General features: G+C 55.4%; 1 protein-coding gene across 2 annotated transcripts in view; it reads left to right on the top strand.

Moving 5' to 3' along the window:
- Nucleotides 1-12,653, top strand: part of PRKAG2 (protein kinase AMP-activated non-catalytic subunit gamma 2) — a 195,827-nt gene that overhangs the window by 122,450 nt on the left and 60,724 nt on the right. For both annotated transcript variants that reach the window (XM_036246381.1, XM_036246380.1), the window contains exon 4: nt 3,424-3,641. In XM_036246381.1, the coding sequence (XP_036102274.1) occupies nt 3,424-3,641 (218 nt within the window). The remainder of the gene's footprint in view (nt 1-3,423; nt 3,642-12,653) is intronic.

The following is a 12,653-nucleotide window of genomic DNA, read 5'->3' as shown; positions in this document are numbered from 1 at the left end:
GTGGGTTTGATTCCCAGTCAGAGCACATATGGGAGGCAACCGATCGATGATTCTCTCTCTCTCCCTCCCTCTTCCATTTTCTTTTTGTTGTTGTTCAGATAGAGTGGGAGGGAAAGAGAGGAAGAGAGAGAAACATCGACGTGAAAGGGACACATCGAGTGGCTGCCACCCACACGACCCCAACCAGGGCTGGGGACAAACTACAACCGAGGTACATGCCCTTAGCGGGAACCGAACCCGCGTCTCTCTGGTCCGCAGGCCGATGCTCCAACCGCTGAGCCAAGCCCGCCAGGGCCAGTCTCAGCTTTTCAAAGCACCGTGGTGACGAACGACCCCCCACCCCAGTCGCCATTTAGCAATCACGCGTGTCTGTGGGAGAAGTGCCCGGAAGCAGACTCGTGGTGAGGAATGTGTACACGTGAGATTCTGGTACATCTTGCCAGATGCCTCCGCAGAGGTGCTTGTCTCTTCCGGGCCACGGGAAATCCCTCCGTGGGCGTGGTTTGAGCCAGAGAGTGAGGTCACAGGCACCGTGGAGGGGCTGGTATGGACTGTGCCCTGTGTTAGGGCAGACATGGTGCTGTGCATGTCACGAGGGGCGCTAGAGGTCACTGGGCCAGGCCCCCTTCACAGGAAGAACTGGGGCCCCAGAGGGCTCTTCCCAAGGGGTGCTCACAGGCTGTCAGGATGCGGTGGCCCCTGAACGGCCCCCACCCCATCCTGCTGTGTGCCGCCCCTCCACCGGGTCCCCAGTCCCCACCCCACCCCAGGCCCAGGAAAGCGAGCCTCTGTGTTCAGTGGCCAGAGCGAGTTGGGAGAGGGAACCATGAAGTTCCGCTGGACTGTGCCGCTGGCACCTGGCCCGTCCAGGCCTCGCTGTGAGGAGCCAGGCTGGTGCCCCTGCTGAGGACTCTCCACCGTTAGATCACTGACGGACACGCCACCGCGCCGGGGCCTTCTCCTGGGCCCCAGCTCGGCGCCCTGACAGCCCGCCACCCCCTCTGAGCCTTGGCCGGCGTCCTCATTCCTCGCCCTCCGTGGGCATCTCTGAGCAGCGTGGGTGCCGGGAGGCTGGGGCCTGGCCTGGGGAAGGGCTGGGACCTGGGCCAGGCTCCTCCCGTATCGTCCTGCCTGCCAGCCGCCGGTCAACCCTGGAGAGCTGCTACGGAATCGGCTTCATCAGCTTTCTTCCTGCTCTTGGTCCCCCCACCCCAACCCCAAACCCCACCCGGCCCTGCCTCAAACCAGACCTTGCTCTCAAGACCGTTGGGGAGCCTCCTGTTTGCAAAGCGCTGGGGACTTTGCTGTTGGAGGGCTTTCGTACTGGAGTCTGCGTCCTGTGGACACGGCGGAGGGCCTTCTAGTCCTGCTGCCACCTCAAGCTGCTCCCAGAGGCCAGCCTGGGGCTTGGGGTGCAGATCCCCACCTGGCGTGACTTGGGGTATCGGGGGGCTCCCTGGGATATGACACTCCTGTTGGCACTGGTTACTTCCCAAACCGCCACCCTAGAAGCACCGGAGGGAGAGAAGTAGAACTGAGCCTGAGCTTCGCCCCTCCCCCTCCTGTCCCCTCCCCCCCCCGGCTGGCAGGCATTTTCCCAGCACCCTCCCCCGGCCCAGGGCAGCGCTGGGGGCTGCGGGGACCCGAGGGTGTGGGCAGCATCCCTGCCCCGAAGCCAGAGGTGGGTTTGGTTGGGGACAGGAGGCCTGCGTCTTTGACTCGTAGTGTTGGTGTCAGACAGGTCGTTGGTGGCTGAGGGCACACAGCACAGGTGGAATGTGACGCCTGGGGGTGGGGCTCACAGGCCCCAGGTCAGGAAGAGATTGGATGAAGTGACACCTGAGTGGGAGGCCACTGTGGGGAGTGAGGACGGAAGAGATGAGGGGACACCTGTGGGCACAGGGACTGGGGACAGGAGTCCGGAACCTGGCACAGAGTAGCACGGCGAGGGAGACCCCAGCTGTGGCTTTGGGGCTGACCCTCTGTGTCTAGGTCCGTAGCAGCAAGTGGGTGGCCTTGGCCATGTCCGCTGGCCTCTTTGCTTTGACTCACGTGATTTAAAGATGTTAAATGAGACATTTAAAACAAACACTTCATTCAGTTACCCAGAAGATGTGCGAGACCAGACCCAAATCCCGATTCTGCTTCTCTAGGAAGACGAATCAGTACCAGGCAACATTATTGTGTGTCGGTGTCCTGGGCCTGCGGTGACCAAGTTCCACACACTAGTAGCTTCAAACAACAGGTGTTTACTCTCCCGCCGAGGAGGCTGGACTCGGAGACCCAGGGCAGCATGGCCGCCCTCCCTCTGAGAGCCGGGGTCCAACCCTTCCTGGCCGCTCCCAGCTTCCGGTGGCCTGTCATTCCTTGGCTTGTAGATACATCCCCCAGGGCCTGCCTCTGCCTTACGTGGCCGTGGCCGTGTGCGTGTGTGTGTGTGTGTGTGTGTGCGTGTGTGTGTGTGAGAGTCCGTGAGTCCTCTCCTCTCCCAGGCACAATGGTCACAGTGGGTTAAGGACCTTCTCCCCTCCCGTATGACCTCATCTTACCTTGATGACATCTTCAAAGATGCTCTTTCCAAATAGGGCCACATTCACAGGGGCTGGGGGTTAGGACTTCCACACCTCTCTGTAAGGGACACAGTTCATCCAGGAACACGGATCTTCCAGCATCCGATGTGAGTGACGACCATCTCCCTCAGAACCCCCATCCTGGATCGCACATGCCCTGGTCAAGTGGACAGCCCCTTGCATCTGGGCATAGTCTTGTCCCCCGTCTCCCCATATGCTTCCTCCTGGTTCCCACCCAGCTAAGTGGTCACTGTGCAAGGCGCGCCCCTCCCCTGCCGTCCCCACCAGCACCCGCCTTCAGAGAGGATTCTCCCCGTTGCCGGCTCCCAGGAACAGTGGCCGTGCTGTGTTTTGACAGTAACGGCTTGTCTCATCCGGTCCTCGGTGTATGTTGTCATGTGATGTCTGCAACACGGACCTTTTCCTCTGTGGAACCCTTTGGGGACTTTCCCCTTGTCTGATCTCAGGAGCAGGGGTTCTGCTGGTGAGCCCTGGGCACCACGCTGGGTCGGGGAGGACGGGGATCAAGCAGGATTTGACTAAATGGGAGAACACAGCGAGTGAGGGGTGCATCGGAGAGAAACCTTGCACCCAGACAGCTTCTGAGCTGCTCAAGCACCCGGTCCCAGCAAAGGGGACCCCACCCACGACTCAAGTTGGATGACGAAGGGATTTCTGGACACGGCTCATTCTAAGGATTGGGAATTGGTTTCTAAAGGCTGGTCCCGGGATTCAGGATTTAATCATGTGATTCTTGCCCTTTGCGATTTGGGGGCTTGGAAGCTGAGGACCCTTGCTCCGCCCGCCCCCGCGTGGCCAGCCTTCTAACGGCACCGTGTGGTTTCCTCCCCAGCTTCGGGCCTGTCCGCCTCTCCATCCACACCCACCCAAGTGGCCAAACAGCACTCATTCCCCCTCGAATCCTACAAGCAGGAGCCAGAGCGCCTGGAAAACCGCATCTATGCCTCGCCTTCCCCTCCGGACACGGGCCAGAGGTTCTGCCCGTCCTCCTTCCCCAGCCCGGCCAGGCCGCCGGCAGCATCGCCCACGCACTACGCTCCCTGCAGAACCGTAAGTGGGGGCCTTGACCGTGGGCGGCCGCCGGCTGGAGGCAGGGCCGATTCCGCGCGCGGCCGAGGCCGAGGCCGAGGCCGTGCCCTGCGGCCGTGGGACCTTCGTCAGGAGGCCCGAGCTGAGAGAGTGGGGCGGGCCCAGGGGCAGATGGAGTCCGGTAAGGTGGTCACACCTGAAACATGACCAGAAACAGGTTTTTGTTCCCTGGGCTTCTTTTTAAATATCCATCATGGCCCTGGCTGGTGTGACTCAGTGGTTAGAGCATCAGCCCGAAGACCAAAGAGTTGGGTTTGATTCCCACTCGAGGGCACATACCTCGGTTGCAGGTTCAATTCCCAGCCCGAGTCTGGGTCATGCGGGAGGCAACCCATAGGTGCAGTGTTTCTCTCTCTCTCTCTCTCTCTCTCTCTCTCTCGCTCGCTCTCTCGCTCTCTCTCTCTCTCTCTCTCTTCTTCCCTCCCTTCCTGCTACTCTATCTAAAAATCAATGGAAAAATATCCTCAGGTGAGGATTTAAAAAAAAAAAACAACTTTAAAAATCTGTCATTAGAAGTTGGTTTGGCCCTGGCTGGTTTGGCTCAGCAGTTAGAGCTTCAGCTCGCAGACCAGAGTCCTGGGTTCAGTTCCAGCTAAGGGCACATACCTAGGTTGTCTGTCCCCGGCCTGGTTGAGGTTGTGTGGGTGGCCACCACTCGATGTGTCTTGCTCGCGTCGATATTTCTCTCTCTCTCTCCCTCCTGCTCTATCTGAAGATAAATGCAAACATGTCCTCGGGCGAGGATAAAAAATAAAAAAAGTTTTTTTACTTTACCTTGAGTGGGAGACTTAAGTAACAAGTCATGAGCACAGCAGAAAAAGCAGGTTTTTTAACTGGGACTCTGAGTCTAGAGTTTCCCGACGTAAAGTCTGCGTCGCTGGAGATGGAAAGCATCCCCGAGGAGGTGAGCCTGAGGGTGGGCTGGAGCCGCTGTCTGTGCCCCTTCAACAAGGAGGACCAGTGGCGGCTCGCGGAGGAAGCCCTGCACCGTCCCACACGTGGCCCTGAGCGTGGACGCGTGGACTCATCCCTCATCGCCCGCCCGGTTCACGCCCGGTCCCGCAGAGACTCGGTCTTAGGTCGGTGCCCAGCAAGGACACGAGACACTCACTGAGACCAATCAGTGTGGCTGTAACTATCGATCCAGCTGTTTCCATTTCCTGGGGCTGAGGGGAAGGGGCCTACACCGCGGCCTTGTAACAGCGCGAAACCACTGCCTCCCGGCTCTGGACGCAGGAAGTCTGAAATCAGGGTGTTGGCAGGACCCCACTCCCTCCCACGTCTCTAGGGGAGAGATCCTCCTCGTCTCCCCCAGCCCCTTGTGCCCCAGGCTTTCCTTGGCTTGAAGCAGCATCACCCCAGTCCCTGCCTCCCTCCCACACGGCTGTCTGTCCTCTGTATCTGTTTCTGTCTTTTCCTCTGTTTTTTTCTTTTTCTCTTGATTGATTTTAGAGAGAGAGGAAAGGAGAGGGAGAGAGAGAGAAATATCCATGAGAAAGAACATTGATTGGCCACCTCTTGCATGCCTCCCCCCCGCCCCCCCATGGAGACAGGCCCACAACCTGAGCAGGTGCCCTGACTGGGAATGGAGACAGCGACCCCTTGGTGCAGGGTCGGCACTCAACCCCTGAGCCACCCCGGCCGGGCTGTATTTCCTCTTCTTATAAGGACCGCAGTCATATTGGATTAGGGCCCAGCCTGACCCAGCATGACCTCATCTGAACTTGATGACATCTGCAAAGACTCGACTCCCAAACACAGGCACAGGGACCAGAGGTTAGGACTCCACGTTGCTGTTGGGGCTGACGTGGGGACACAGTCCCTGCCTGGGGGGAAGGGAGCTGTGCTCGTCACGCCGAGGACACTCCGCGACTCCGCCTCCCTCGGGGTCATCGTATTCGCTGGGGGCTGAGGGTTGTTGCTGCTGTTCCAGCTTCCAGAGCGGACAGTCTCACGGGGGCAGAATGACACGAGGTAACAGTCGGGTCAACACAGAAAGCGGGTTGCGTGGGGGTAGGTGGTGCGGTGAACGCTGTCCCTGCGGGAGGTGGAGAGGGCATGGTGTCCGCCTGGCGCAGGGAGGGCTCCCATGCAGGGCCCCACTGAGCTGAGCCTGAGTCACTGGTCGAGTTTAAATACGGGGACAGGCCCTTGCCGGTGTAGCCTGGCGGTTAGAGCACCGGCCCGCACACGGAAGGGTCTCAGGTTCGATTCCCGGTCAAGGACACGTACCTGGGTTGCAGGTTCGATCCTCAGCCCCGCTCAGGGGTGTGTGCAGGAGGCACCCAATCCATGTGTCTCTCTCACATCCATGTTTCTTTCTCTCTTTCTCTCTCTCTGCCTCTCCCCCTCCCTCCCTCCCCTCCACTCTCTCTAAAAATCAACGGAAAAAATATCCTCGGGTGAGGATTAACACAAAAATAAATAAACACATAAGGGGACAGGTGGAGGGCCTTGTAGAAAAAAAAAAATTGGGCATGACTTGGGATGAGAGTGACGTGTGGCACGGAAAAGGAAGAGGCCGTGGTGGAGGAGCAGTGGGGGGGACCGTGCTGAGCAGGTGGGGGCCTGGCGGACTAGGAGACAGACTGCAGACAGGAAGGCCCCTGGGAGGCCATGAGCAGTCCAGCCCCGCGCATCCAGGGCTCGGCCCCCGGGAACTGTGGGCCTGGGAGGGAGGGTGTGAGGGAGACACGGTCTGCAGAGGTTTCTGTTCTCCTGCGCATCTAATCAAGAGACTTGGTGGCAGCGATACAGGGACAGAAGGGAATCCAAGAAAGGAACGAGGAAGCCGCCCGGTGGTGATCCAAGCAGGAGGCCATCGCTCCCGCAGGGCTGGGGGACAAAGAGAGGAGGCTGCGTCTCCGGGGCCGTCAGATGGGAGGTGGGACCATGTGTGTGGGCCCCGCAGGGGCTGGGGCATTGAGGAGAAGCAGCCCCTGGCCCGAGAGGCCGTCTGAGGCAGAGGGATGGCGATCCTGGCATCTCCCCTCTTCCTGCCTCCAGCCTGGGCCAGGGCGCTGGGGAGGGCCAGGGAAAGGCGCAGAGGGGGACATGACCTTCAGAGAGAATGAAATGATATGAAAGAGAAACGTCTCAAAATACGGGCTTCTTCTCAACGACGAATAACAGTGGGTAGAACAGCCTCCTTCAAGAAGACACACCGATTTGAAGAGAAAGCAGTTATTTTGGCTTTGGGTCATTTGACGTGACGGTGACAGACAGACGCGGGGTTTCTCCGTGGCAGCAGAAGGGTTATGCCTGGGACAAGCCCACAGCCTTTCCCGGGTGAGACAGAAGACCGTCCAGAGAGAGGAGACACGGTCAGCTTCCCACAGTGAAGGTGATGTTCTCCTTCACACCACTGCGGCCACAGGAAGTCCTCCCGGGCTTTCGAAGGGGGTCTGGGCCAGAGCGGAAGCGTCCTTGGCTGTGTGCACACTCAGCAATGGACGTGGACCGTGTGCCCTGGTCAGGGACACGGTCGGCGAGTGTGACAGTGGGATTCCAGCAATGATCCAGACGTCTCGAGTGGATACACAAGATGTGGTCGTTCCATCCAGTGAGCTATTATCCAGTCTTAACAGGGAAAGAAATTCTGCCACAGGCCCCAATGTGGATGAACCTTGAGGACATTATGCTGAGTGAAATAAGCCAGACACAGAAGGACTAGCGTTGTAGGATCCCACCTCTGTGAGGTCCCTGGAGTCATCAGATTCACAGAGACAGAAAGGAGGGTCGTGGGCGCCAGGGGCTGGGTGGGGAGGAATGGGGGTTATTGTCTAGTGGGGACAGAGTTTCAGTTTTGCAAGATTTAAAGAGTTCTAGAGATGATGCTGGTGATGGTTACACAAAAGTGCAAGTGTACTTAATGCCACCAAATTGTCCCCTTAAAAATGGTTAAAGTGGTGCTTGGCCAGTGTTGCTCAGTGGACTGAGGGTTGTCGCATGGACTTAGCGGTCCCAGTTGATTCCCAGTCAGGGCACATGCCCAGGTTGTGGGTTCGATCCCTAGTGGGGGGGGTGTGCCGGAGGCACCCGATCATTGTTTCTCTTTCATATCAATGTTTCTCTCTCTCTCCCCCTTTTTCTGTCTCTAAAAAATAATAATAATAATAATAACAACATATTTTTTTAAAAATGGTTTAAGTGGCCCTGGCCGGTTTGGCTCAGTGGTTAAAGCGTCGGCCTGCAGTCTGGAGAGACCCGGGTTCGGTTCCCGCTAGGGACATGTGCCTCAGTTGCAGTTTGTCCCCGGCCCTGGTTGGGTCATGCAGGTGGCAGCCACTCGATGTGTTTCTTTCATGTTGATGTTTCTCTCTTTCTCTCTCCCTCCCACTCTATCTGAACAAAATATCGGGGAAAAAAAAAAAAATTGGTTAAAGTGGTAACTTTTAGGTTATGTATATTTTACCACAATTTTTTAATGGTACAGTCAACGCTACAATGTTTATATAGTTTGAGTTTCAGAAAAATCAAAGCTCCCCACTTATGTTCTGAAATGATGTTTCAAAATGGGAAGAAAATGTCGCTACTGGCCAGTTGACATTATACAAAGCCTTAATCCTATTTGTAAAATTTATCACTTGGGCCCGCATATAAAGTGTGCTTCTTTATAATTAGATTGCGTTGAATGTTTTAAATTTATGTGCTAATTTCCTTAAGAGCTTGGTTGATTTCATTAATTTGGCTACCAGCATAATCTTCGTGGAGAATGTGAGTTGCTTAAAGACATCCGTCAAGCTGACAATATTGAGATATAATGTAGCTCTGCTTTTTGGAATAAAAAGACACTTTCTGTCAACATTGACCAAGAAGATCACTTTTCATGAACAAAACGTGTTCCCGTGAACTTTAATCATGAAATTGAAAAGGGGGTGAGGGTGATTAATTAGACTCGTAGTAGACAGTTCTCATTTTATTGTTTGTGTACTCGGCAAATATTTACTCAGCAACATTGATGGGCCAGAAACTGCTAAGAAAGGGAGACGGGTGACCGATGTGAGTCACCCTCACGAGGTAGGGACGTGTGTCCCAGTCCCTACACTAACGACGCATTGTACATGGGAGGCTTACGAGAAGGAGCTAACACCAAATTGAAGCACAGGAGCTTTTGTCCGTCGGGAGGGACCGACAGGTAAAAGTACAGTAGAGCCCTGGCCAGTTTGGCTCAGCGGTTAGAGCATCGGCCTGCGGTCCGGAGAGACCCGGGTTCGGTTCCCGCTAAGGGCATGTACTTCGGTTGCAGTTTGTCCCCGGCCCTGGTTGGTCGCGTGGGTGGCAGCCACTCGATGTGTCCCTTCACGTCGATGTTTCTCTCTCTCTCTCCCTTCCTCTCTCTCCCTCCCACTCTATCTGTACAAAATATGGAAAATGTCCTCGGGTGAGGATAAAAAAAAAAGTACAGTAGAGTTCGACAGAACCCGTGCAGTTGCTGTGGCAGAAACTCCCCGTCCGGTTTCCGTGAGCAGAGCCAGCCGCGCAGCAAGGACGTGGCACTGTCCTTTTTGGCAGCGGAGGACAATCATCTCTGCAGCTTAGGGTGGTCCCTTTGGGGCTGGGTGTGGAAATGAGATTGGATTGGGGTAGCTTGCAAGCTCAGATGAGACGCAGCGCGAAAGGAGGCCTGTGTGGTGGCAGCCGAATGTGGAGAGACGTGAACTCATGTTCGTAAGGAAAGCGCTGGTTAAGAGGGTGCATTGAGCCCTGGCCGGTTTGGCTCAGCGGTTGGAGCGTCGACCTGCGGTCCTGAGAGACCCGGGTTCGGTTCCCGCTAAGGGCACGTACCTTGGTTGCAGTTTGTCCCCGGCCCTGGTCGGTTGTGTGGGTGGCAGCCACTCGATGTGTCCCTTTCACATCGATGTTTCTCTCTCTCTATCTGTTCCTCTCTCTCTCCCTCCCACTCTACCTGAACAAAAAAAAAAAACGGAAAAATGTCCTCGGGTGAGGATAAAAAAAAAAAAGAGGGTGCATTGAAAGGAATTGGGGATATAGCGATTGATTAGTTATGGGGAGGGAGCAGAATCAAAGGAGGATTCCAAAGGTCTTGCCTTGGAAACTGGATGGATGTAGTTGCATTTTTTGGAATAGGGAACAGAGGAGGGAGAGGAGCTGGCTGTGTGTGTGTGCATGTGTTGTGCGTACATGTGCATGTGTGTATATGTGTACACGTGTTTATATGTGCATGTGAGTACTGAGCATGTGGTGTGCGTGTGTGTAGGTGTTGGTGGTACAATAAGGTGTCTGTGGGACATTCGAGGGCAGGTGTCCAAAGAGTAATTGGATCTGTGCATCTGGAGCTAATTATTAACATTGGAACATCATCAGCGACGTGGTAGTTCGTCCGTCCTAGGAGATGAAATAGTACAGAGAAACACATGGCAGATGAGAGAATACAGAGAAGTGTGTGGTAGGGGGAGAAAGCCAGGAGAACGAGGACATTCAGGGGACACGCCAAGGAAAGGGACTCTGAACTGCCGGGGAAGCTGGCGCACAGAAGCAGAAGGAAGGCGTCTCCTTGGGCTCTGCCCCTGTGGAGGGCATGCCCAGCACAGGCCGACACAGCAGAGTGGCCAGCACCGGCTCAGATGCCCCGTCACAGGCCCTCCCCAGAAGCACCCAGCTGACCGCCCACGAACTCCTGCCCCGTAGACACCGTAGACGTGGCTTGTTAGCCTGCTCGGGCTGCCATGAAAAATACCAGACAGGCGGCTCAACAACAGAAACGTATTTCTCACGGTTCTGGAGGGCGGAAGTCCAAGACCAAGGTGTTGGCGGGTGGTTTCTCCAGAGGCCTCTCTCCTTGGCTGTAGGCGGCCGCCTTCTCGCGTCCTCACGTGGTCTTTCCTCCTCGCACACACATCTCTGGTGTCTCCCCCTCATGAGGACACCAGTCCTGTTGGCTTAGGCCCCACCCTCATGACCTTATTTAACCTCAGCAACTTCTCCACAGGCCCCATCTCCAAACAGAGCCACATTGGGGGTCGGGGCTTCCACCTATGAACCTGGGGGGAGGACACACTTCAGCCCAGAACATCATAAATTATCGTTATCTTAAGTTTTGTTAAGGTGATTTGTTAACGTCTCAAGAGATAACTAACACGTGTTCCGTCGTCTATGTAGGGCGGTAGCGTAACTCAGTGAATTCATGAACTTGGGGTATTTTCTTCAACCTGACTGTCTTTCCACTGAATCCATCTCCGAGATTTTTAGTTTTCCCAGTACGACTATTTGGAAGGAAACCGCTAACCGATCTTTCAAGATTGTTACTTGGAATAATTACCCTTTTTAAAAAAATAGGAAAACACTTTAAAAAATCTAAAAATATTTCAATACGCTTGACATTAAGGAGCCGTTCAAGATTTTTCATGCACGACTTTGTGTTTATATTCCTGTCTCACCATGTTAAATACCAAGTTGTACCCTAATAAGTTCTTGATGTTAAAACTATCTGCCCAGAAATGGCAAAGGAACAGTCCCACACTCTGTTACTCACCACAGATTAGATATTTTAAAAATAGTTTGGGGGGAAATTCACACCGGGTCCAGGAGAGGGAGCGGCAGGGGTTGTTATCATGACAGCCGAGTGTGGATGAGTGTTGCCCATGTGGTGAAGAGACAGGTGGAGAGGCTCGGTTCTGCTCGCTGTCGAGAACAAGTATTATCCTTGGCATCCTTCCTGTGTTCCCGCCTGGCGGCATCATGACTCAGGGATCGGGAAGAAGACAGAGCCCAGAGCAGACAGGCGTCCTTGGCGAGAGCTGGGCTCCTTTTTCGGGGGGGGGGGGGGGGAGGCTGGGTCTTTAGGGCTCTTGTTTCTTCTGTTCCCGGGGCAGATGAGCTTCAAGGACAGAGTGTTGGATCTTTTGACCTCCAGGTTTTGTTTTGTTTTTTTAATTTGATCAACGCCTGGGCTCTGTCCCCTCCCACAAAGTCATTCATTCCTTCAGCAGTTTGCTAGGACCCTGTGTGCACCTGGCCCTGTGCCAGGCACTGGGTATTTCCTTGACAGCTGAGATGCTCCCTGCCCTGAGAGTGTCCCAGCAGCCTCAGTGGGCTGGGCGTCACCCATGCACTGAAAGGTGGTTGGTTCGATTCCCGGTCAGGGCACCTGCCTGGGTTGCAGGCTCCGTCCCCAGCGGGCGGCGTGCAGGAGGCGGCCGGTCAGTGTTCCACTCTCATTTCAATGTTTCTCTTTCGATCCCCTCCCTTCCTCTCTCTCTAAAAGTGAATTAAAAATATAAGTTTTATCAGTGTGTCCCAGCAGGAGGTAAGGCCAATAGAATCAGGACCCTGGACCTGCAAGTGTACCCCGCACCTGGTCTCCTCTGGGGCATGGCCTAACCGGTGGGGGATCTGCTCCTGAAGACCGGCAGGTCCCAGGGCCATGTGCTCGGCTCACTGCTTTTACAGGGACACAGACAGATGTGGGTGAAATGTCCATTTCCCGCGCTGAGGGGGTTGCCGAGGAGCAACCTGCCTTCCCTTCCGCCCTGGCCGGTGTGGCTCAGCGCTGAGAGCACCGGCCGCGGACCAGTGAGTCTTGGGTTCGATTCCGGCCAAGGGCATGGACCTCAGTTGCGGTTTGTCCCCAGCCCTGGTCAGGATCGTGTAGGGGGCAACCAGTCGATGTGTCTCTCTCACATCAATGTTCCTCTCACTCTCCCTCCCTCCCACTTTATCTGAAGATAAAATAGAAAAATATCCTCGGGTGAGGATTTAAAAAAAAAGAAGAAGTACTGGTGTCCCACGGTGCTGATCCCGGGTAATGTACAATCTATGGCAGAGGCGGACTAGGCGTTTATCTCTGCCCTCTCTTGGGTGGCGGTGGGGAAGAAGTCACCGAAGTACCTAACAGGCTGAACCGTCTGCTGCAGAACCCGATGGCGCCTTGGATAAGCTGGGCAGAAGCCAGCCGCAGAGGGTGTCTGAGTGTGAGGTGACAGTCGGAGGGCAGTGCGGACAGCTTTATCG

The sequence above is a fragment of the Molossus molossus genome, unplaced genomic scaffold (genome assembly GCF_014108415.1).
Source record: "Molossus molossus isolate mMolMol1 unplaced genomic scaffold, mMolMol1.p scaffold_m16_p_7, whole genome shotgun sequence".
NCBI lineage: Eukaryota > Metazoa > Chordata > Mammalia > Chiroptera > Molossidae > Molossus > Molossus molossus.
This window is presented reverse-complemented; position numbering and strand designations above follow the sequence as displayed.